The sequence below is a fragment of the Macrobrachium rosenbergii genome, chromosome 42 (assembly GCF_040412425.1).
Source record: "Macrobrachium rosenbergii isolate ZJJX-2024 chromosome 42, ASM4041242v1, whole genome shotgun sequence".
NCBI classification, from domain to species: domain Eukaryota; kingdom Metazoa; phylum Arthropoda; class Malacostraca; order Decapoda; family Palaemonidae; genus Macrobrachium; species Macrobrachium rosenbergii.
The window spans coordinates 45,758,719-45,784,982 of NC_089782.1; the positions used below are offsets into that span (position 1 = coordinate 45,758,719).

The window sequence follows — 26,264 nt, forward strand, 5'->3', positions numbered from 1 at the left end:
CAGGTGGGTGCTTCCTCTGGTCGGAGCTCCTCTCGACCTGTAGTGGTGTGGCGGTAGAGCCAAGAGTTGCCTCTACTTCAGTGGGTGCTTTGCAACATACGAGTTACTTGCAGGTTGCCAAAGCTAACAATCCAAACAAGACACATCGAAATGTGTGTGTGTGTGTGCCCTTGCCCTGGGCACAGTACAAATATGACCAGATTTTTAAAAAACCTACACCACAAACTTATTAAAAATCAAACCAACTGATGGTACTCACAATACATTACCAATCAGACTTCCCAAGAAAACACCAATCCTCATTCAAGGATAGTGGATGGAGGAAAAATAAGAAATTCCTCCTATCCCTTTTTTACCCAACACCATGCCAGCTGCGAAAAACAGGCCTAGAGTACTGCAATTTTCTTAAGTTGTTTCCACATCACGCAGGTAGAACATTGCAAAAACTGATTTGCACCTCCAATATGTGGATTGCAGGAGGGAAGACAGTGACAGATTGTGCTTGAAGGCCAAGGACATTGCTACTGCTCTAATTTCATATGCTTTTGACCTTGTATAAAGGAAAAACATCCTCCTGGATCTTGGAGTGTGATTCAGAAATTACAGTTCTTAAAAAGAAGCTTAAGGCATTCTTGGATAACGGCTGACTGGGGTTTTTAACTGAACCCCACAGATTTGGAGAAGGGTCTCTAACTTCTTTGGTTCTTCATAAATACTCGCAAAGAGAACGAACTGGACAGAGGAGTCTTTCTTGATCTGCTTGACCTAGAATGTTAGCCAGGATCTTGACTGTAAAGGAGCGTGGCCATGGACTAGAGGGGTCTTTGTTCTTCACCATAAAACCTAAGGTCAAGGAGCAGATAGTGTCACCTTGCGAGAAGCCTACTCTCTATCAAAGGCATGTAGCTTGCTAACCCTCTTCACCGTCGCTAAGGCCATAAGGAAAAGTGTCTTTCTTGTCAGATCTTTAAGAGAGGAGGTTTCTAGAGGCTCAAAGGGAGGGCCTGAAAGCCATGTGATGACGATATCCAAATTACATGAAAGAGCCGGGCTTCTATCTTGCTTAGGGACTTTAGTAAATCACTTAAGTCCTGGTTTAATGCAAGGTCTATTCCTCTGTGCTTGAAGACAGAATTCAACATAGATCTGTACCCCCTGATGGCTGATGTGGCTAGACCTTTCGAGGATCTGATAAACAGCAAAAAATCTGTGATCTGAGCTACAGTCGTTTGAGTAGAGGATATATTTCTGTCTCGACACCAGCTCTTAGACTGCAGCAGAAGATCGTTGCCTACATCCTGCAATAGCTTCTACAGCCTTCCTTGAAAACCCTTTCGCCCTGACAAGTTCCCTGACAGTCTGAAGCCTGTCAGAGCGAGAGTGGGTAAGCCTTGATGAAAACAAAGACAGTGGGGCTGTCTGAGAAGATTTTTCTTCTGAGTTAGAAGCCTTGGATAGTCTACTAGTAAGCTTAGGTCCAGGAACCACTCCTTGTGCAGCCAAAAGGGAGCCACTATGGTCATTGGTACATTGCTGTGGGTGTTGAACTTCCTCAACACTTCTCTTACTATGTTGAAGGGAGGAAAGGCGAAGACGTCGAGACCCGACCAATCTTGCAACATGGCATCCGATCTGGAGTCAGGGAACAGTACAGAGGGAGACGGTGGTTTCTTGACGTTGCAAACAGGTCTACCATCGGCTTTCCCCACCGTTTCCACAGGTCGGTTCAATTCACACCTGAAGAGTGGACTGAGTGTCCACTCCCAATAAGCTGTAGGTCCCGGTAGAAACCTGTTTGCTGTCTAATCACTTCCGGGCCAGCCCTAGGAGAGGTGTTAATCAGCTCAGTGGATTTAGTTCTGAGTGTCCACTCCTCGACTAGAACCTGTTTGCTGCATTCAGAAACGTTCATTGTGCCTGGGCAAAGCAGGTAGAACAATGGCCCTGTTGTTCTGTGCCCATAGATTAAAGTCTTTGGCTACTTCACATAGTGAAAAAAGTGGGTTCCCCCATGTTCTTTATATAGGCCAGAGTGGTCGTGCTGTCTGAATGTACTGCAACTGTTTTCCTGAAGGTCTCTGTTGCAAAAAACTGAAGGGCCAGGTGTATCGCCCTCAATTTTTTCACATTTATGTGCATATCTCCAACGAATGCTGCTCGGACACTGATTTCTCACAATCGGGCATTACACTCTCGGACTCTGGACGTTCGGACACATGATAACCATATGTTGGACTAACGGACACGTCTTTACACATTTTGTGGCGCTTGATGTCCATTGAAAGGAAGCAAGAAGCTTGAGGAGGCTCCCAAAAACTACAGGAGTGCTCGCTTACGAGACGGGGGAACGTCCTAGTCCATCGGGGTGCCAGACCTTTTCAACGGTCTTGAAACACTGGCAAATCGCCGACCGCACTTATGAACGCCAGAGTCCGAGTCACTAAAAGATAACGCTATACAACCATTCAGATGCCTTTCCAACAGCGATCCTCTGAGACCTGGGATGGGTGGACAACAGGCCTGGACGAGGCGACAACTACTTGTGGGCAAACCCCACCGACCTCCCTTGGACTGCCAGTTTGCTTCCTCCCAGGTAAGCAAGGGGAGTTTAGCAGGGACCATGATCTAAGAGCATCAGTGGGACAAGTAGCTGCCCCCTTCACTGCTGCACCTGATACTGCACTTACGCTGTTGAATTTGTCCATGAGGACACACACTGAATTCCCAATTTGGGAAACTGTGTTCACTAATAAATCAAATTTCTTGTCCACAAGCACTTCTAGGCTGCCAATGGTGTTAGGATCAGAGGAATGAGAGCCAGGGATCGGAGTTGCAGGGAAAGTCGGAGGACTTGAGATAGGGGAAAAATTGGTTCCAGGTGTTAGAGGAATAGGTAAAGGAGTCACATCAGTCCCCAAAGACAAAGCCTGACTAGCGGAAGCCTTCGCTTCAGCCCTAGCAATCGCTTTCCTAATTCTGTCACGCTGTAATTTGTCTGAGTATGCATAAAGAGTCTTCCACTTCCCCTTATCCCAGTCTTTTCACTCGTCACAGCAAAGTTCGGGAGAGCAAACTTGTTCCCTGCACAAACTACAAACAGTATGATTGTCATATTTGGCTGAAGTCAACCTATTCTTACAGCTCTTACTACAATACCTTATACTAGAAAGGCTAGAATCTGACATGATTAATAAGTCAAAATAGGGAAGTCACAAAAGAGAAGTCTGAATTAGCTAAGCTAATTAACAGGACTGCGCTACCAAAAAGAACAAAGTACTTCACCAAATGAAGGATAATGGTAACCATCTGGTGAAATAGAATGAATTCAGAGCTGCTCATGACCAAGTTCAGTCATCAACTGGCAGAAATGAACTGAGCTCTTTAGCTGTGTTGTACCTATCCTTCCCCTAAGTGGGTGGGGCAGTATAACTACACCTTAAACTAACAAGCGCTACCACGAATTTTAAATTTTGAGCTGCCGCGTAAAGTAGAAACAATAGCTATATAATTATTTGGTAAGTTACATACTGTATATAAAAATGCTTCATTGTAATGGTTCTGCATCCTCTGCACTCTGGGATTTGGTTATGGGGGCTATTCATCAAATACCCCTGGGCTAAATGAGTGCAATCATGAAGACAATATTCAACTTCCAAACTTCCTTTGGAAGAAAGAACAATGCAAGATTTAATTTGTTTCTGCATAGAGAGAGAGAGAGAGAGAGAGAGCAAGCCTCATGGCTCAGTGGCAGCAGCTTCTGTGGCGTGGGTTCAAACCCACAGCCGACTGATCAGAGGGCAGACACTTTGCTATCCGTGTAGACATCCCGGGATTATATATGTAATCAATAGGTTTGCTTAAAAAGCAAATGGATGTTACAGACTAAATACACACACAAAACAAAGCCACTACAACACCTTCTAAAAACATAACAAACATCTCACACGTCTCGAACTCTTGCCATACCCGCGAATAACTTCGCTGCTGGGAAGAAAGGGCGTTGGGTCGGGTAATACATGAAACATAATGCACGTGCCGGATTTAATTCTGCCAAATCAAAAAAGTCCTTCAAAAGAAGGCATCGTGCTTACCCCATAAAAACATTAAAAGAAGAAGAGAGAGAGAGAGAGAGAGAGAGAGAGAGAAGAGAGAGAGAGAGAGAGAGAGAGAGAGAGAGAGAGAGAGAGAGAGAGAGAGAGAGAGAGAGAGAGTGTGTGTGTGTGTGTGTGTGTGTGTGTGTGTGTGTGTGTGTGTGTGTGTGTCAGTTTCTTTAGGGCCTTCATCTGCCACAACACCTAACTTTCAATACAGATTAAACTTTCTCAACTGAGAAACATGAGTTTAACTTTTACGCAAAATTCAATAAAATTAGTGATGCTCAATTTTCTGGCTGCAAAACTTAACTGCATATAAACATTTAAAGGTACTGTTCTCAGTGCCAGTCAACATTGCATGCCACTGTCATCTTCCATCTCCTCAACCACTTTTCACAAAGTTATCCCTGGCTTAGAGAACAGTTTCTTTTTTGATAGTTGTTTTCTAAGCCTGAAGGGTTAATTACCTGTCACATTACATTTACTTAAAGTTACACGGTTTACCTGGGATCATGCAATTTTTTGGCCATCAAGACACAGTGCATTATAAAAAAAAATTATAGTATAACTTGACCTTCATGAGCTTATTTACAGCAATACACTACTGGTCAACTTACCATCAATGGAAGCATCTTGAACTTGGGCAAAGAGTAAGAAAAAAATAAACCAAAAGAACAAGAATCCTGATGTAAACATGGTAAAATTCAGCCAGCGATGTCCAAGGAACAAAAGTACACCTCCAATAAAGAGCAATGAAGCACAGAATAACTTTGCAAGTGGGTTTACTGAAAAAAAAAATGAATGCATTTAAAAAATGTTCATAAAGTTTTCAGTGTACTGATTTTTAAAATTTACACCCTAATAAATGTTAAACTGTATAATACAGAGAGTAATATAGTATGACAAAAGACCCTAAAGAAATTCTTACATAATGAAAAACAATGCAAAAGATTTTAAAGTTTTGAAAATTAATTTTCTAAATTAAATTTTTTACATGTACAAACCCATTACCTTTAAACAGCCTATTCTCAAACTATGTGTGAGTCTCAGATATACCATTTTACTTGCAGAAAAAACGATACATGTATCATGTAACTCTGGTAGATTTGTGCATGTGTCTATGGTCTTTCAGACTTCCCATAGTTAAGTAAGTTGCTGTGTTGTCCAGTGACCATGATGTGAGTTGGAAAGAGGGCATCCCAGTAAAATTAATGAGTTTTTACTGGAAAAACAAGTTTTTAAAAAGAATTCATGTTCCACCCCAAAACATTACTTTTATGTGGCCTAAATGGCTACTCAGTCGGGAGGCACAGTGAGATGCTAATACTCTGAAAGTGAATAGGGACAAGAGGGGACAAGGGAGGTCCCAGGTAAAGATGTTTCCGGGTAAAGATGTTTAAAGAATAAGTGTTGGCTAGAACCTTGCTTAAAAATTTGAACAATGAAAGTGTCAGATTCAGAACCCCAACAACAGGCATACACTGCTCAAAAGAAGTGAAGATGTGACAACTAATGGAAAGCTGATGAAGCAATTTCAATGCATTAGCACTCTCTAACATGTTGGGACATATGGAATGGCAAAGACAACCTTGCAAGATTTCATAGAAATAAAAAAAGGGAGTCTGGTGCTTGAGGTACAGGGTACTGACAAAGAGTTAAATTAACCTTGAGCAGGAAGCTCAGTGACATAAGTCATGCAAGGAACTAGCAGCAAACTTGTCCAAGTAAAGAAGACACTGACTTGGAATAATAACAGTAAGAACATGTGCTTGTGTCCTGAATGCATGTGTACCTGGGGTGTGTGTTGCTTGAGCACACACCAGATGTAACAGGAAGTCATGAATAAAAAAAAAATAAAAAGTAGATGAATATCTGGGAAGAAGATGGGACTAACACAAAATTGTGGCCTGAATGCACATTTAGTTGGAAAAAGAGGAAGAGGCTTCTTTGTGAAAGGAAAACTCAAAGGGAAGCAACTGAAAAATCCATGGGGATATTTAGGAAATTCTACCAGTGACACATCAAAAGAATGAACTGAATTGAATTATTATCCATCAAGCATCAGGTCATGCAGATCATATGGTGCTATGTTATGCTATATGTAGATAAAATATGGTCAAAGTTAGTGACTGATAAGTCATACTTGATGAAGAATGTTTATTTGTTGAAGGAAGTAGATTACACTTTCTATGGAGAAGTGTTCTGCTTTGGTGAGAATATCTTGAAGTGAGATGGACAGGGAAGCGAGGTTAGGCTGGGAAATGCTCTGTTGCATGTGACTGTGTTGGGGGCAGGAAAGGATTATATGGGATACTGACAGAGGGGTATGACAAGCTGGACACAGTGCTGGAAGGGATCCATTCATCAAGTGGGAGTGCGTTAGATTTGTATGACTGATATGTAGTTGGGCAAGTGCTGTTTCCCATTGTCTTTTCTTGTGACATGGGTTTAACCATAGTAGTATGGTAGGTTTAACTGCACTGAGCTTGTATGGGATGGTTTTGAAATGCGGGCATCCTGACAAAGCTGCAGAGAGGGCCAAGGAGTCCACTAACTCACTACCTATGATGCCCACATGGCTCGGGGTCCAGCAGAAGCAGGTTAGCTTTTTCCACAATGAAATGCGAAAAAACTAATCTCAAATGCCATGGACTATAGGATGTGTGAACACAATAAATTGGATAAGGGTTAAAGAGTTGGCTGAGTCTGTAAAAATAACAAAGGATGATGAGGAGTAGATTAGGAGTTGCTTTAGTGCAAACAGAATAGCATACAGTTCTGCAGTAAGTATGCTTGCCACTAGTGGTAAGAGCAGCTGGAAAAGTTTGTTGGAGAAGAGGACAGCTGCCCCAGTTCCTTTAGGGAACTTGGGGCCATCTGTGTAGATCGGGGTGCTAGTGTCATGCATCGATATGTGCTCTAAGAAATGAGAATGTAGAATAGGGGAGGGAGTTTTAAGTTTTGAAAATTATGTAGTATAGGGCAGACTGGAGATTAGCCAGGGTGAGAAAGTGTGAATATAGAAGGAAAGGATTGTCAATTGTGAGGATGACGAGTGAGAAAGAAGGGTTTTCATACAAACAGAAAAAGGGCGGGGTCCATTGGGACTGTTAGTAAATTTGGCAAGAAGGGGCTCAGGTATAGTTAGCTTCAGGGTAGAAAATTGGTGAAATCTGGCACAGTACCTAAGAGTGAGGAGGGCACATCGGCGGATAAGCGATGGTAGTCCTGATTTGGCATAGAGGCTTTCTATTGGCGATGAGCGAAAGGCCACAAGGGCCAATCTTAGTCCTATGTGGTGCACCGGGTCCAGAAGGCTGAGAAGAGAGGAGGAAGCTGAAGAGTACACATGGTATCTGTAATCCAGAACAGATAAAATCAGGGCTTCATGTAGGTGCAGAAGCGTTTTGTGGTCAGCACCCCAAGTAATGTGGGATAAAGTTTGAAGGAGGCAAAGACGTCGGAGAGCAGCTTTTTTAATTGATAGGATATGTTCCTTCCAGGTAAGGCGGGAATCGAAAATTAAACTGAGGAATTTACCACTAGTGCGGTACTGTATGGGCCAATTGTAGAACAAACGCGTGGCAATGGGGATCACGTTTGAGAGCGAGAGAAAAGAACAGAAAATGTTTTATTAGTGGAAAAGAGATACAGGCAGTCCCTGGTTATCGGCAGGGTTCCGTTTCTGAGGGTGTGATGATAACAGAAAATCGCCGCTAACCGAAAATCGGCAATTTCAGTGATTTTCGGGGGTTATTGGCGCTGAAAAGCTCCGATTTTCGGTTATCAGCGCCTCCATTAGGTATGTATCGGTGCCAATACCCAATTATCAGCGCCGATAAGCGGAAATCGGCGATTTTCGGCGCCGAAAATTGCCGATTTTCGTCGTTAGACAAGCCCCATAAAACTGAATCGCTGTTAACCGAGTCCGCCGTTAACCGGGGACTGCCTGTATCCATGTCTAGTAGCCCATGATGAGGCAGCTAGAACCGCTGACCATATAAGTGAGTGGAGCTTAGGATTGAAGAACTGGCAGCATAAATTCCATGATCACCGACATAAAGGGAGGACCTAATTCCCGCTGGCAAGGATGCTATAATACCATTGACTGCTATGAGAAATAGTGTAGTGCTAAGAACACTGCGTTGGGGAACTCCTTCATACTGAATGAAGGGTAAAGAAATGGAGGGGTTTATGTGTACCAGGAAGGTTCAGTTGTTAAGTAACAATTGGATGAAAATGTCTACATTACCTTTTACAGCAAACCCCATGTATTTGCAGTCTCACTATTCACCGATTCACGTATTCGCGGATTTCTCTGTGGAACGTATCTAACCATTATTCGCAGAACATTCGCCCATTCGCGATATTTTTCACTGAGAAATATTCACTAATTACTGTATTTTCATATCATTTTCATGACTAAATGCACTTTTTCTGATAAATCTATTAAAATCCTCAGGTATAAGCATTTTTAGAGGGTTTTTTTGTGTTTAAACTATCAAATTAGGCAGTTCTAAGTGTTTTTAGAAGGGTTCTAAGTATTTGCAGATTTTAGCTATTCACGGGGGGGGTGTGGTACGCAACACCCCCACGAATACGGGGGTTTACTGTATATCGAGTAGTAGTTGATGTAAGATGTGGTATTTCCGGGTGGTATCATATGCTTTTTTTAAGTCAAATGAAACCACGAGGACTGATTGTTTAGAAGCAAAGGCTGTTTGGATGTAAAGGCGGGATTCCACCGGGGCAACATTTTGGCAAGATGTGGCATGCTACATTGTAGCATAGGCAAAATGTGTTTCAACCAGTTCAACAGAAGGCAACATGTAGCGTGCGACGGGTGGCAACATGTTGCCGTATATCCTGATGCATGCCACATGATTTAGCCTGTTGCCTAGTGTTGAACGCCTTCCCACCAATCGCGGGAAGGATTCCATGTTGAAAGCAACAAGATGACTTGGTCGCAAGAAGAAACCGAAGAATTTATAGAAGAGTATAGAAAACTGGCAGTTCTGTGGGATATACGCTTGCAAGAATACAAGAATAATCAGGCTAAACTAGATGCACTACGGGGATTAGCTGAGAAATTTAATTGTGATGTGGCGATGGTGAAGAAGAAGATCAAGAATTTGCATACTGCTTTTCACCGTGAGCACAGATGCCTAATCCCCAATCTTCTCCCATCAAGAGAAGCAAGTGCTTTGCCTACGACCTGCTTCTGTTCCTCCTGGACGTGGACAGCCCAACGCCTGGCTGGCTATTCATCTCAACAAAAGCTAAAGTTTAAATATACTTTTCATTTTAGTCTGAGTTACCACAAAAGTTGGCGTTATTAAAACACTTTATATAAAGCATTATTTATTTTCAAAATAAGATTATATTTTGCTTTGTAGAGATGTAGAGATTATGAAGACGTTATATATATATATATTATAAACATTGAGACATCATGATGACAACTGGCTTAGTTTTTGTTGAATTGGTTGAAAAGGTTTTGTGGCATTCAACAGTCAACATAGCATGTAGCATGCTTTTGTTGAATTGGTTGAAAGGTTTTGTGGCATTCAGCAAACATAGCATGTAGATGTTGCCTTGCTGGGCAACATGTCTCCAGGATGAAAGCCACGTGCAACATACCTGTTGAAAGCCAGTCAAGTCGTATGCTACATGTTGCCTGTGTTGCCCTCGTGGAATCCCGCCTTAAGATTCCATGTGTGCAAGAGGGTTAGCTGTACTGCCTTGGCTGTAGCCAAATTGGGATGAAGAAATTAGTTCTTTTGACTCTAAATGCAACATGAGGTGAAAATTTATCACTCTTTCTAGTAATTTATATAAGCAGCTGGTTAAGAACATTGGTTGGTAATCCTGGCGTATATTTTTTATTTATTTGGTTTGAGGTGTATTTTTTTATTTATTTGGTTTTTGGAAAAGGAAGATAAGGGATTCATGCCACTTCTGAGGAAATTCACCTTTTGTCCATATTCTATTCAGTAATGATGTGAGAAAGGTTATGAAATTTGCCGAAAGGTGTTGAAGCATTTGATTGTGGATACCATCAGGCCCTTCACATGTTCTGGCAAGATTTGAATACTGAGATAAGTCCTGTTACAGAAAAAGGAATATTATATGATTCCGTGAAGGATGTTTGTGAACTGGGAGGGGAGATGTTCTCCTATACTGATGCAGCTAAAATATTGGCCTAGTGTATTAGCTATTTTTGTTGTGTCAGAAATAAGATTATTATTTGTGTTTAGTACTGGGGCTTTATGAGGTGGGTGTTTTTCTGATATTTTGTGTATACGTCTCCGGACAGCTAAAATAGGGGAGGAGGAAGTTAATGAGGAGACATCACCCCTCCAACTTGTGATTCTTGAAGTACGTATGTGTTTCAATGAAGCTGTGGCTTCTTAAAAAATCATAAATGCAGTAAGGTGTCCCAGAAGAGTTTCTTTTTCATTTAAAGATGCACAAAGCAGCACGTTTTATGCACAGAGCTCTGGTGCAGTCTTTGTTCCACCAGGGTACACATTTTGATGTGAAAGGTTGGGTCGTCCTTGAAATGGCTGCTAATGCAGCACTTAGAACAGTGATGGTGAAATAAGTAAGCATGTCAAGGGCTGATGTACAGGATGACAGAGGTATAGACATGTCTGAGAGTGTGGCAAAAGAGCACCTCAGCTTTATCTGAAGCACCCGCATGGAGGATTAGGAGTTGGGACATTAGAAATAGGTGAAAGAAGGGTAGGGATGGTCACTAGGTATGAAGTGGTCTAACACTGACCAATGAAAGTCTAGTTGGAGCACAGAAGAGCAGAGTGCCAGATCTAGACGAGAAAAGGCATGAGTTTTTGCATCAAAGTATGTTGGACATTCTGAGTTTATAATAGAAAGGTTATTAGCTATTAAAAACTGCTCGAGGGCGCATCCCCGGGGAATTAGTAACTGAGTCGCCCCATAATGTATGTCGGCAGTTGAAGTCACCTATCAAAAGTAAAGGGGTTGGTAATTGGGAAAGGAAGTCTTGAAAGGCAGTGAAGTCAGTAGGGTAGGAGGGAGAGAGGTAGACTGATACTATGGTAATCCAACTTTGCAGGAAAACTCGTGCAATAGTACAAGGAAAGGTTTTTGTAGTGTTTACAAGGTAGCATGGTATTTTGTGATGAATTAAAATAGAAGAGGCAGAAATGGAGTGAGAAGAAAAATGGAAATGGTAATTGGGAATAGGTTTTGGTGGTTGGATAAGGAAAGTTTCCTGAAGGCATATTACTTTAGGTTCATATTGCCAGAGGAGATATCTGAGATAATGTCTGTGGGATTGGAAACCTTGAATGTTCCACTGGAATACGGACATTAAAAAGAGAGGTATACGATGTGGAATTATAGTCGGCATGACTGAGGTAGGGTTGTTAGATAGAGATGGGCTCTCTTCAGTATGAAGTAAGGTTGGGTAAGTGTCTGGGATAACGGGTAAGTCATCTGTAGAAGGTAAGTCTACAGTATTAGAAGAGAGAGACTCACAGGTATAACCCAGTAGTAAGGCAAGGTCAAGAATACTTCTCCTCTGTTCAGAGGCCTGAGTGAGAAGTTGGATGGGCGAGGAGACAGGTAGGGGGAAGGTGAGATGGCTGGAGATTCTTTAGAGGCTGGCAAGGGAGTGGGGGGAAGGATAGCAGGAGGGTTATGGGCATCAGCACTGATATGATGGACAGTAGTGTATTTAGTGTGAAAGGAGTTGGGGGATGAGACTGAGTTTGGGATCATAATAGAGGATTGGTTTATGTAATCCTCAATGTGCTTCATGGTTTCTGGAGGGTACTTGGCTGTAAGAGTTTTCTTGGGTGGAGGGCAAACACGAGGCAACTGGGAAAACTTAGAAGGGAGAATTTATTACTGATCTTTGCTGATCTTTTGAGTTGTTCCAAATTGGCGTTTATTCCTTCGTGTGGCGGTTGTGCTAAGGGAAAGAAGCTATGGGAGTGAGGGATGGGAAGGTGTTTCTGGTTTAATACCTCAAAAGGGTTTGATAGCGACACAGTACATGTGGGATAAGAGGAGGGAATGATGTGGTGGATGATGGTACTTTAGAGGAATGCAGCAGCTTAGGCAAGGAAAGGGATGATGGTAAGGGAGTAAGGGAGTATTAGAAGTGGTGGTTGATTGGGAAAATAAAGCATAAGAGAAGGGGGAGAGGTTGGTTGTGCTGTGATATTGGTGGTGGTTTTGTTTGCTTGCTTTACTGTTGTCACGACCTGGGCCAGGGTAACAGTGGTGAAGCCAAGGCGTCAAGCTTCCTGCCTAGCTTCTTTCAGGGTCAGCCCATGCTTAAAGCGAAGGGCTGCCACTTCTGATTCAAATTTTAGACTGGGCAACCCCGGTAATAAACATTATGCTTGCCAGCACAATTAGTGCAAATGCACTCTTGTGAGTGGCAATTGGCTCGATCATGGTCCACTGAGCTGCACTAAGTGCGCTTGTGATCTACAAAATCTAGTTGGGTGGCTGAAGCGCCAGTACTTTTGACACTGACGTGCGGTGGGGATATACTTTTGCACCTTATAATGTTGACCTCTCATGTATACGTCTAGAGGGAGATCTTGCCCCTTGAATGTGATCTTTGCAACATTTTTCAGATATTTCTTGTTACTCTTGTCCCCAAGAGTGTAACATATAACACTTAGAACTTCACGGCAGTTGTTTAGAAGTTCTTTAAGGTTTGTTGAGCAGTCACTCCAGGTGACACTGCTCCGGAGGTATCACCACTGTTCCAGTACAACTCTTAAGGTTAGGAATTTGACCATGCATATCTGTCCTGCATGCACTTCTGAAAGTGGAGTGTTTTGTTCACATAAGGAGTGGTTGGAGGGATAACGAAGTTTTTGTCCCAATTCTGGGGTCTGAGGAGAGTTGACATAAGGGCAGGGTGAGGCTGGAGGACATTTTGAGGTGGTTAGGAGAGGATGGAGTTGGAGTTAAGGCAATTTTTTGGAGGAAGAGATGCTGTAGTTCCGTTGTTTGATGGTGGCACTTGTGGTTCATATGGTTATAAAGTGGCCATCTGAGATGAACTGATGGAAAGGGAGTGTGGGGCATCATTTGCCAAGATGACTGGTGACGTGGCAGCTGAGGATAGGGATGAGGAGGTTTCTAGGGGAGCAGTGTGGCTCGTGGTCGCAAAACTAGCCAAGTCAGAAAATCTAAAAAAATCAGGGGACTGACTGTAAGAGGGGTCAGTCCCCAACCCCTGTGAGTTAATTCAACTTCCATTATCAGCCATATAGGCTTGGGTGTGTGCTGGAGAAGTATACTGTCCACTTCTTGAGAGCCCCATATGAAGGAGTAAGGGCAAAAGGAAAAAATACAGGAATGCTGTGCCCTATAGCATCCAGGAGGCTGTTCACAACCAACCTGAAGTTGGCCTTCTACCCTCTCAGCACGGACACTCACACCTAAGGGATAATGGGGGGCAGAGGAAGAGGGTTGGTATAATAGTGAGAAGGGAGAGTGAGAAAATGGTAGATTAAAAAAAAAAAACAAGCCAAAATTGGTTTAGCATAGGGCCACAGCCCAAGACTGGAGGAGGGTCCAGAAGGATACCAAAAAGTTGCCCCCACAAGATCAGGCAATGGCCCCTACTCCCGAAGACCTTCCACAACAACAATGTTGCTTGGTATGGGAGGGAATCTAAAAAATTGGGGGGGTACAAATCTCCAGCAATGCGTCACTCAGCTGTAGAGATACTAATGTGGGTGGAGGAATGAAACGTGACTTTGAATCCCTGTTTTGTTCCAGGAAAGCACAATGTAATGGCTAATACCATCAGTTGGTGGGACCATATCCTCCCTACTGAATGATTTCTCCACCTGGAGATCTCAAAGAGGTTACAGCCCATCTAAATAAGAAGAACAAAACTAGTGTCCTATTCTTTCAGACCACGAAGCATAGGCAAGCGATGCATTTAAGGTGCTCTGGGACAACCTGTAAGTATATGCCTGTCACGATTCTTACTAATAAGTAGCCCCAACAAGAGAGGTTCCTAAATATTCTGTCACTAATAATGGATATTTGATGATTCTTCCCAAGATGGAAGAGGCTGCTCCAGAAATGTAATATTCAGTGGTTCCAATAGAACTTGAGGCTTCTCATCCTACATGCCTAAAGGTGCTGCTTTATTAGGAGAGGCTTTTCAAGTAAGGCAAACAGTCTACTTTGCACCTAAACTAAAGTGGCTAGTGTTCATGGTTAGTGTAGTAGATAAAGCACTGACCCACTCACAGCCTCTACTCCACAAGTAGATGTTATTTTGTTGTCCAAGGTGTTTTGTATACACCAACAGTCTCACAACCAACCCGAAGTTGGCCTTCTACCCTCTCAGCACGGACACTTACACCTAAGGGATAGTGGGGGGCAGAGGAAGAGGATTGGTATAATAGTGAGATAGGAGAGTGATAAAATGGCAGATTAAGAAACGTGACTCGCATCTACTGTAGTAGATGCGAGTCACGTTTTATCAGACCCTGAAGGGAAGGAAGCCCCAGCAAAATCCAATTTATCCTTATTGTCCATAATCCATTTCTTCATAATGTAGTACTCTTAGGGTACCAGCTCCTATGGTTTATTGATTTGGCAAGTTGGATTTTGTTACATCTGACCAGTTCATAAAGGAAACCCTATTACCTTATTAGCAAGGTCTCCGTCATCTCATAACTTGCTGACATGAAGAACTCTGGATTTTTTATTCACTCACACTTGAGAAATTTGCATCCCTAAGCATTTGGTTCAGCCTAACCATGATGTAGCAAGAAATCTTCCCACCAAAATAGTTATTCAGGTTATTACAAATTGATGAGCTTGTGAAAGAAACCAATGTATTTTTGATTAATCTATTTTTTAATAGAAACACACCAATTTATAGTGATCACCTCTCAGCTCCTTTCTTGCAGTGAGAAAACACAACACAGGAATGATCCTACTGCCACTGACAATGAGGGACATGGATGCATACCTAGCCAGATGAAATTTTTTCATGGAGTGTGTCTCAGGACTGCTGATACACATGTAAGCTATAGTGAATTATGGATTTGTATTTATAAATATTTCTTAAAATTTTATAAATTGTTATACTGTTTGAATACCATTATACAGATGTTGTTCATATTACTATTTTATATTCTAAACATAAGCTTGATTTCAACTCGAAAATATTCTAACAATAAATTTTTACTGCCAAACTAGTTACAATATATCATGTATTAAATCTCAGTTCCGATTGAAGTGTTTGGTTACCAACAATCAACAGTATGGGGAAAGTACAGAAAAGGGAGGTTAACAAGGAATTAATGGTCTTCTTAAGTGCTAATGATTAACTTAAACAAAAGTGCTTTCAACCATTAACTTTGACTTAACAGAAATATTTGAAAAGGCAAAGGTAAAAATAAATCTACCATATGTTTATTCACAAATGAGTTCTTGCTCTCTTTCCTCATTTTCCTCCCTTTTTCCTAAAAAGTAGCCATTGAAATGAATTATATCACTGAGAAAACCACACCCCTCTTACCAAGCTTTGTACATCTGTACTGTTCAGCATCAATGAAATTGCAGCCATATGAGACTGTTGGTGTATACAAAACACCACCAGTGTTATTATAGTTGACTATTACACCAATCACAGCCCCAACACCGGAATATGAAACAAACCATCTTTCCAGCTGAGATGACGTATTGTTAGTCTTGGATACTGACACCTGCAGGTGGAGAAAAGAAAGCTCTACATCTTATGCTAATATTTTAAAGTTACTATGCTAAATATGTTTCCATTCTAATAAAATTTATTACGCTTAATATCATCCTAATCAAATATCTAAACTCCTAAAAAAAACTGGTACTGTTTAGTGATCAAAACGCTAAAATACAGTTTTGGCATTCAGTAATTTAGTTTCAAAGGGGAAAACTTGAATCTACATTTCCAGCTAGACTATTAATCCCTACACTTAATACCAAAGTTTAAACAATTAACAGGATAGAACCATGTGGTCCATTATTATTATAACAATCTTGTACACATCTCCAGCATGTGGCAGATACTCCTTTATTCTTTGTAAGTTAGTCGTAGAATTCACATTTATAACATATTCAGTGTAGCCTTGTTCTTAACTTTGTCTACAGATTTTATGACTATTAAATTTTCTACTTGTTATGCATTTATGCTTTTAATAGGGATGAGGAGGTTTCTAGGGGAGTAGTGTGGCTCGTGGTCACAAAACTAGCCAAGTCAGAAAATCTCAAAAAATCAGGGGACTAATTGTGAGAGGGGTCAGTCCCCAACCCCTGTGAGTTAATTCAACTTCCATTATCAGCCATATGGGCTTGGGTGTGTGCTGGGGAAGTATACTGTCCACTCCTTGAGAGCCCCATATGAAGGAGTAAGGGCAAAAAGAAAAAATACAGGGCTGCTGTGTCCTATAGCATTCAAGAGGCCATTCACAACCAACCCGAAGTTGGCCTTCTACCCTCTCAGCACGGACACTTACACTGAAGGGATAGTGGGGGCCAGAGGAAGAGGGTTGGTATAATAGTGAGAAGGAGAGTGATAAAATGATAGATTAAGAAACAAAACCAAGCCAAAATTGGTTTAGCATAGGGCCACATCCCAAGAGTGGAGGAGGGTCCAGAAGGATACCAAAAAGTTGCCCCAACAAGATCAGACAATGGTCCCTACTCCTGAAGACCCTCCACAACAACAATGTTGCTTGGTATGGGAGGTGATCTAAAGAATGGGGATGTACAAACCTCCAGCAATGTGTCATTCAGCTGTAGAGATACTAATGTGGGTTGAGGAATGAAATGTGACTTTGAATCCCCGTTTTGTTCCAGGAAAGCACAATGTAATGGCTAATACCATCAGTTGGTGGGACCATATCCTCCCTACTGAATGATTTCTCCACCTGAAGATCTCAAAGAGGTTACAGCCCATCTAAATAATAAGAACAAAACTAGTGTCCTATTCTTTCAGACCACGAAGCATGGGCAAGCGATGCATTTATGGTGCTCTGGGACAACCTGGAAGTATATGCCTGTCACAATTCTTACTAATAAGTAGCCCCAGCAAGAGAGGTACCTAAATATTCTGGCACTAATAATGGACATTTAATGATTCTTCCCAAGCTGGAACAGGCAGCTTCAGAAATGCAATATTCAGTGCTTCCACCAGAACTTGAGGCTCCTCATCCTACATGCTTAAAGGTGCTATTATAGTTGACTATTACACCAATCACAGCCCCAACACCGGAACATGAAACAAACCATCTTTCCAACTGAGATGACGTACTGTTAGTCTTGGATACTGACACCTGCAGGTGGAGAATAGAAAGCTCTACATCTTGTGCTAATATTTTAATAATGTTTTTATTACGCTAAATATGTTTTCATTCTAATAAAATTTATTGCACTTAATATCATTCTAATCAGATATCTAAACTCCTAAAAAACTGGTACTGTTTAGTGATCAAAAAGCTAAAATACAGTTTTGGTGTTCAGTAATTTAGTTTCAAAGGGGAAAACTTGAATCTACATTTCCAGTTAGACTAATAATTCCTACACTTATTATCAAAGTTTAAACAATTAACAGGATAGAACCATGTGGTCCATTACTATTATAGCAAACTTGTACACATCTCCAGCATGTGACTGATACCACTTTATTCTTTGTAAGTTAGTCGTAGTATTCACATTTATAACATATTCAGTGTAGCCTTTTTCTTAACTCTGTCTACAGATTTTACGACTATTAAATTTTCTACTTGTTATGCATTTATGCTTTTAATCATCATTTTGATTACAGTTCAGGAAGTATAGTTTCATTTCTTATCTTAGTGATGTCACTATGTTGACAGAATGATTTTCTTTTGCATTTGGAAGTTTTCACTTTGACCTTCATTCTTTTATGATTTCTAGGGAACTGGCATCATAAAGTACCTTACCTCTGGGAAGTCCCTGTGTGAGAAGCCACTTGAAGACTCAGGTCATTTTCATTTTGCATGTGTCTTTTGTTATTTCTTCCCTATCTTTGGCTTAGCCTTTATATTGCTTACATGACCTAAGCATATGGACAAGGCCTAAGAATACTGGCCCAATCTTTCAATATGTCTGAAGAGAAGGTCCATCCATTTCTCTTATCTTCATACCACTAATTTTTTGCCATCAGAACTAAGGTGACCTACCTAAACAATCCCTGGTAACTACACATCAAGTTTGAGGCGTTCATTATACCATTCTTTCTGTTATGTTTTAAATAATTGTTGAGAATTTTGACAACGCTTTTTATAAAGGCTCAGTTGTCTTAAGCACCATAATACTTCCTTCTAAGGTCTTGATTTGAGCTCTCTTGCTGTAAGATATGTCTTCTGATGATAGTTTAGGCTCATCAACTTTTTTTGTTGGCAAATGCTCATTTAGAACAATTAAATGTTATTGAAAAGTACAGTACCTCAATACGCTGATGATTTCAAAATCCACAGTTTTATCTTGACAGAGACAAACTCTATCAAAATAAATTTGAGAGTTAGCAAATCAGACAATCAAAAGACAGGAATAACAATTAGTGAGAATGACAAACCAACAGGGTTTCTTCCATAGGCAAGTGTTTACATCCCTGCTGCTAATAGTTCTCTAGTAATACTGCTTGATGTCATTATCCCGAAGGTGGCTGGTCAGTTTCCTCAACAGGCAACCTAGTCATCCCAATATATGCAACTTGATGAGGCCTAAATTCCTCACTTTGGCAATTTGGTTTATATAGAAAGTTAGACTTTAGGAGCTTCTCTGTATACAGGGGAATGCTATTCTTTAGAAGAAGCAAAGTCTTTTTTGACTGATTGTATACGATGCTATCTTATTCTCATTGTACTCAGAGCAGAGTGGATGCTGGCAGTTATGATGTCTTTTGTAATGCAGTCCTCCTTTTTGTAATCATTTGTTATTTGGTTTTCATACTAAAGTGTTAGCTTCTCTTCATCACTGTTATTACTTGCTTTGCCACTTACCTGGTGACAATACCACTGAAAATACTCTTCCTGGTAACATTATTGGTGATGTCATGGGAGCCACTGCCAGTGAGTTCTTGGAGGTCCCACTCAAATTCATTACAGATAGTGGCTCAACTGCTTCAAATCTCATTTCATAAACAAAATTACATTAAACCCTAATTCTACAGAAAATTATTGCATAATGTCACTTAGTTTCACAGTTCACTACATGGTGGTGTTGGCATAGTTATAGGGTGCTGCAGATTTGCTGATGGATACTTTAGCTGCCACTACACTTTATGACAATAAAACATTTTTCCATGTGGAATAATAGTTATACAACATCTGACTATAATACAGGCTGTTGTACATGAATCTGCCTTAGCTATAGGCTGCTGTAAGCAGTTACAGTAGCATATGGTGTAAAAAATTCATTAGTTATTCAATACAGTACTTAATTATGCAAGATGTTTAACACATTAAAAAAAATAGGTAATGTGTCAAGATTAATTCGTCCAACTGCAGCCTATGGCAAGTGTCCTGAGCATGTTCAAGGTAGGCTAAGCTGGTCTGTGATGTTTGGTGAAATGTTCGTTATTTCAAATTATGAAAATTTTTATGACAGAATTAACTATTTGGATACTTGTATACTGTTAAAATTATTGTAGTTGTTAAAGTTATGTATGCTTGGCATTGAAAATAAAACAAAAAAAAATGCTTGGTTGACCCAGATGGACTGTCTGTAATGACCTGTTTTCCACCAGGTGGTGTTGAGGTGTTTACGTTCTTCATGACCACCCACTAAGATGTGGGAAGGCTTGGTGGGTTTCCACTTTAACAGTAAGTAAGTATCCAAATAATTAATTTTATCATAAAAATTTTCATTATTTGGGATGAATCTTACCTACCGTTTAAGTTAGCTAACTACCACTGCATGAGGATGGTGGGTTAGTGCAGCCAGATAAACATCCACTCAGCCAAGCAAACTAAAACTTAAAAGGCACAAAGCTTATAAACATTCTTGTTTTGTATTCAGTAAGTAACTTACCAAGCAATTACATAGCTATTAGTTTCTAACTATCGCAGCAGCTTAAATTTTGAAATTTACGGTGGCCCTTCTATTGTTTTGGTGTAGGTAACTAGCACTGCCTACTTTCAAGGAAGAATAGGTACAACACAGCTGAAGAGCTCAATTTGTTTCTGCCGGTCAACAACTGAACATTGGTTGTTTGAGCAGCTTTTTCTTTTGATTTTTTCACCGGATGGTTGTAGCTGGCTATCGCTGTCTTTGGTGAAGTATTCACTCCTTTTGGTAGCCTTTGCGCTAATTACAATTAGCGTAGATAGATTTGACGGACTTTTTCCTGATTGTGACTTTTTATTATGTCTGACTCTAGTTTGATTAGTATCCGGTTTTGCAGCAAATGGCTGCAATACCAGACTGACGTTAGCCAAATAAGATTCGCATACTATTTGCTGTCATTGCAGAGGGCAAATTTGTTCTTCTGATCTAACTTGTGAAGAGTGTAGGGATTGGAATCAGGGGAAATGGAAGACTTTGAATGCACATCTTGACAAACTTCAAAGAAATAGGCAGAGAAAGGCGGCCACTAGAGCCGAAGCTAGGGGTTCTGCTTGCCAGGTTTCTTCTCCTGATGTACCTGTTGTGTCTAAGCCTTTGACTGTTTTTTCTATTACCAGCCCTCCAACTTTTCCAGCAATTCCGTTGCCTGGCTCCCAAACTTCCAAACCCAATGCCATCGCCAGCCTTGAAGCCAGGATAGACCAGAAATTCAATCTTTTGGTCAATACTGTAGCACAAATTGAGACTTCAGTCAAGATCCTTATGGACAAGATGAGTGCAAGTGATCTTGGTGCAAGTGTACTGTCAGTGGAGGAGGTGACTACTTGTCCCACCAATGCTCTTAGATGAAGGTCCCTGTCAAACTCCCCTAAACCTAGGAGGAGGCAAACTGGAGGTCCAAGGGAGGTCGGTGGGGTTTGCCCATGGGTAGATGCCCCCTCAGCCAAAGCCTGTTGTATGTAAATCCCAGGACTCGGTGGACAGCCACTGGAAAGAGTCCAGGTGGAAGTGCATGCATTGTTTAGTGGTTCAGACTCCAGTGCAGGCAAGGGGCGTAGTTGGCGCTTTTCTGGTGCTTCTAGCTAGTGCTTCTGGCCCCTGAAAGGGCATGCATCCACTGCTGAGTGAGCTTCCCCACTTCCTCGTAGTGCGGCCCAGAGAACAAGAGCATAGTCCAAGCCCACCTGTAGCTTCTGGGACAGTCCCAGTCGTTTGTCTCCTGAGCCTTCAGTGGTAGAGTGCCAGTATTTGGCTCTGAAGTGGACTTCCTCCTTTAAGAAGCGTTCCAAGAGCCTGGTGGAATCCGAGCCCTCAGTGGGATCTGAGCACCCAGTGGGATCAAGTGCCTAGTGGGATCCAAGCACCCAGTGTCTAAGCATCCAGTGTTCGGACACCAAGTTCCTGAGTGCCCAATGTCTGCATGCTCTCCTGTGTCCAAGAGCTCACCTGTGCCCACACATCCACCTGTTTCTGTGCGTCCACCTATCTGCTTGGCGCCAGCATCTGTCAAGCATTCGGTGCCACATTCCAGGCGCCAAATGCCGCCTCTTCAGTCTGGCTCAGCAGGTTTGTATACCCCTGTCATTCAGGATCCTTCGCTGGAACCTATCCAGCATCATCTGGACAGTATTTTGGATCTCTTACAGAAGCTTCCTACAGCGACTCAGGATCCACTGGACTTAGCTCCTTCTTCAATTTCATCCGTTGATGAAGACATTGAGCAGGAGCAACCTACTTCTGTTATGAAGCTCCCCTGAAATACTTCCTTTTATGTTATCCAACCTTCTTCATTCCAGTGACCCTTACATCTGGTTCAGTGTTTATGATGAGACAGCCTGCACAGTCTTCCAGGCTGTCCAAGATGGTCTTTTCCTCCTCATCATGGAAAGCCTTATCCAGGATTGATGGTTGGTTAACAGAGAAAAGGGACCTTGGCAAGGCTGTTTTTTGCACCCCTCCTTCTTGCCTGTCACAAAGGAGGTATCTTTTGTATGCCACTGGGGAAGCTCCTTCCTTGGGAGTTTCTGCCTCCTCCCAAGGGGACTTCTCCAGCCTGACTGATTCCGAGCGTAGGTCAGCGTTTTCCTCAACCAAGATCATGTTTACGTCATCAAAACTGGACCATTTAGTTCGTGACATATTTGAGGTCTTTGAAGTCTTTAGTTTCTTAAACTGGACTGTAGGGGCCTTAGCTAAGAAGACTGAAGACTGCGCCACTCTTCAAGAGAATTTTTCTTCGGACTGGCTGGGAGTCCTCTCGTGTATATAAGGTGATTAGGGATGGCTCCCAAGAACTGGCTGCCTTATATTCTGTGGGAGTTCTCAAGTAAAGGGAACTGTTGTGTTCGTTTACCACAAAAGGGGTCACTCCCTCCGAAAGGTCGGCTCTCATTTTTGCGCCCTTGGATTGCTTTAGTTTGTTTCCTTGTGCTACAGTGGAACACATAGCAGCAGAATTACAGAAGAAATCAACTCAAGATCTGCTGGCACAATCTGCCAAGCGCCCCAAAGAGTCAGGACATGATCCTACAGTCTCCTTTAGTGCAAGGACAGTCTCCCCACTTCAACAGCAGCCCTTTTGAGGTGGAAGAGCAAAGTTTCAGCCCCGCCTGCGTACAAACCTTCGGTCAGTCCGGCCCGTCAAGAAATCAGCTGCTCAACCCTCCTCTCGCAAGTGAGGATCCTGTCCTCTGTGTTCCCGTGGAAGCCAGACTTCTCCATTTTTGGGGCAAATGGGAAGCCAGAAATGCAGAGCCATGGGTCTTGGAAGTCCTCAGAGAGGGCTATTCCATCCCGTTCAGGGAGAAACCTCCTTGTGTCATCGCCCATCAGCTTGACAGCCTACTCAGTAGGCTTTTACAGGCTTTCGGCCCTGTCAAAGAGGTCTCTTCCCTGCTCAGGAAGAGACCTGTAGAGGTGGCCAAAGACATAAGTATGGATGGTTTCTACAACCATCTGTTTGTCGTCCCCAAGTCATCAAGGGTTTGAGACCAGTCCTGGACATCAGCACTCTGAATTTCTTTGTCCAGACAACAAAATTCAGGATGGAAACGAACCAGTCAGTCCTGTCATCCATTTGCCAGGGAGACTGGATGGTGACCATCGATATGCAGGACACATACTTCCATGTCCCAGTACACCTGGACTCCAGGAAGTACCTGAGGTTCGGTTCCAAGGCAGAATCTTTCAATTTTGGGCTCTGTGCTTTGGCCTCCCTACAGCTCCTCAAGTATTTACCCATGTTCTTGTCCCTCTGGCGAAGTGATTCCATCTTATGGGTATCAACGTCTGCCTACATTTGGACAATTGGCTTCTACGCTCCCCCTCAAGAGCAAGATGAATGGAGGACCTTCAGAAGACACTTCTCCTTGTCCAAGAATTGAGCCTTTTAATCAACCTGCAAAAGTCACAGTTAGTCCTGACTCAATCTATTCTCTATTTAGGGAGGAGGATTGACTCTCTGAGTTTTTGGGCATTTCCGTCCCACAAAAGAGTCCAATCCTGCCTCTGGACAGTACAAAACTTCCTCTCCCTCCAGTCCTGCTCAGCCAACGAATGGATAAGTCTACTGGGCACTCTCTCATCCATTGAGATGTTTGTACCCTTAGGAAGACTCCACACAAGGGTGTTACATTTCTTCCTAAAGGCCAGTTGGCACAGGAAGACTCTTCCAGACTCGTTCATTTTCCCCATTGTGCCAAGATCAAGGAGGACCTTTGGTGGTGGCTCACAAGAAGGAAGGTTTTCAATAGGGAAGTCATTGCTTCCTCTGAGTCCCAGCCTAACCTTATACTCAGACACATCGGATCTGGGTTGGGGGGCTCTTCTAGAGTATGGAAGTTTCTGGGATGTGGTCTCAGGACAAGAGAAAGCTCCACATCAATGTGAAGGAGCTAAAGGAAGTTCATTTGGCCCTACAGTCTTTTGCAGCAGCGACGTTCGACAAAACAGTCATGGTCCATTCGGACAATGCGACCGCACTGGCTTACATCAAGAACCAGGGAGGTACTCACTCCTCCCTTTATGAAGTGCCCAAGGATCTCCTCCTCTGGGTGCAGGGCAATCACACCAGGAATGTCACATGCTTCATCCAGGGCAAATTAAAAGTCCTAGCGGATGAGTTAAGTTGCTGCAGACAGGTTCTACCTACGGGATGGACACTGAATCAGTAGGTGTGCACTGACCTGTGGAAACAGTGAGGAAAGCCATCAATAGACCTGTTTGCAACGTTGAGAAATCATCACCTTGCCTTGCATTGTTCCCCAGCCCCTGACCCTCTGGCAATGCTCCAGGACTGGTCGAACCTGGACGTGTATGCCTTCCTGCCATTCAGTGAGGGATGTCAAAAACAAGTTTCTCCATTTTGGCTTCAGAAGGAGTGGTTCCCGGACCTTCTCAGGATGCTGGTGGACTTCCCAAAACGTCTACCACAGAGATGAAATCTCCTCAAACAGCCACACTTCCATTGTTTCCACCAAGGTTTATCTGCTCTTGCTCTGACAGGCTTCAGACTGTCAAGAAGCTTGTCAGAGCGAAGGACTTTTCAAGACCAGCTGCAGAGGCAATTGCATCAAGAAGCTTGTCAGAGCAAAGGGCTTTTCATGACCAGCTGCAGAGGCAATTGCAAAGTGTAGCTGTCAGTCTTCCTCTAAGGTTTATCAGACCAAGTGGGCAGTCTTTCGCAGCTGGTGTTGAAGACACGACGTCTCTTCTTCTGAAACCTCTCTAGCACAAATCGCAGACTTTCTGCTCTTCCTGAGGTCTTCTCGAGGCTTAGCTACATCATCTACCATTAGAGGTTACAGAGATATGCTAAATTCAGTTTTTAGACATAGAGGTTTGGATCTGTCTGCAAGTCAAGACTTTAGTGACCTGATTAAGTCTTTGGACACTTCAAAGCAAGAGAAGAGAACTTCAGTCTCCTGGAACCTGGATGTTGTCCTTAATGGCTTTTGGGCCCTCCATTTGAGCCCCTTCACTCCTTATCTCTCAGGGATTTAACAAGAAAGAGCCTTTTCCTGATTGCTTTGGCTATGGCCAATGGGATTAGTGAACTGCAGGCCTTTGATAAGAAAGTTGAATTTTCACAGGGAGATACGGTATGCTCATTCACTCTTGGGTTTTTGGCCAAGAACAAAACATCATCCACTCCCTGGCCCCATTTGTTCACTACCAAGAACCTGATGGATATCCTTGGACCAGCAGACCAAGAGAGAGCTCTTGTCCGGTAAGAGCATTAAGGCATTATCTTGAGAGGACTAAGAGGATCATAGGCCCCTCTCATAACCTCTGGTGCCCAGTCAAGAACCCCTCCCATCCACTGTCCAAGAATGCTTTGGCTTTCTTCTTGAGTCACACTCAGAAATTCAAGAGGATATCTTACTCCTTTTTAAAGTCAAAGCTCACAAGATAAGAGCAGCCGCCACTTCATTGGCTTTCAAGCGTAACTTATCACTATCCACGATCCTTCAGTCTACCTAATGGAAGTGTAGATCAGTGTTTGCTACTCATTATTCACATTATGCGGAGACAGTGTACCTTAGGTCCGTTATCCACGGCTGGCATGGTATTGGGGGACAAAGGATAGGAGGTGTTCCTTCTATTTCTCTATCTTTTTCGAGTTTTGGGAAGCTTGGGGTACTGTGTACCTGGTGTACCTACCAGTCATTGTTTTCAATGGATGGGTAGTGGTTATTTTATGTGATGCACAGGTAACAGAGTTATCTGGCTGTTTTTGTGGTATTGCACCCAGGGCAAGGGCACTTGTTTTTCTGTTGTAATGCTTTGGCAGCCTTCGGAGTACTCCTTAGCCCCAAAGCTCCCACTGAAGCAGAGGCACTCCATGGCTTTACCACCACCCCACTACGGGTTGAGATGAGCACCAACCAGAGGCATTATCTTCCTACTGTAGCTCTCTCACCAGGTAAGGTTACAACAAGCATTTCACCAATGCTAGCTACCTTTCTATTTCAAATTCATCTCCAATACTGAGTGTTTTTGAGTAGTATGTCCATGTATCTCACCTCCTGTCAATGTGGGATTCAGTTATGTAATTATTTGGCA

General features: G+C 42.4%; 1 protein-coding gene across 1 annotated transcript in view; it reads right to left on the reverse strand.

Annotated features, from left to right (window-relative positions):
• Window positions 1-26,264, reverse strand: part of LOC136828386 (transmembrane 7 superfamily member 3-like) — a 66,976-nt gene that overhangs the window by 25,566 nt on the left and 15,146 nt on the right. Inside the window, exons 5-6 of the mRNA XM_067086388.1 lie at window positions 15,652-15,838; window positions 4,712-4,879 (exon numbers count right to left, since the gene is read on the reverse strand). Of these exons, the coding sequence (XP_066942489.1) occupies window positions 4,712-4,879; window positions 15,652-15,838 (355 nt within the window). The remainder of the gene's footprint in view (window positions 1-4,711; window positions 4,880-15,651; window positions 15,839-26,264) is intronic.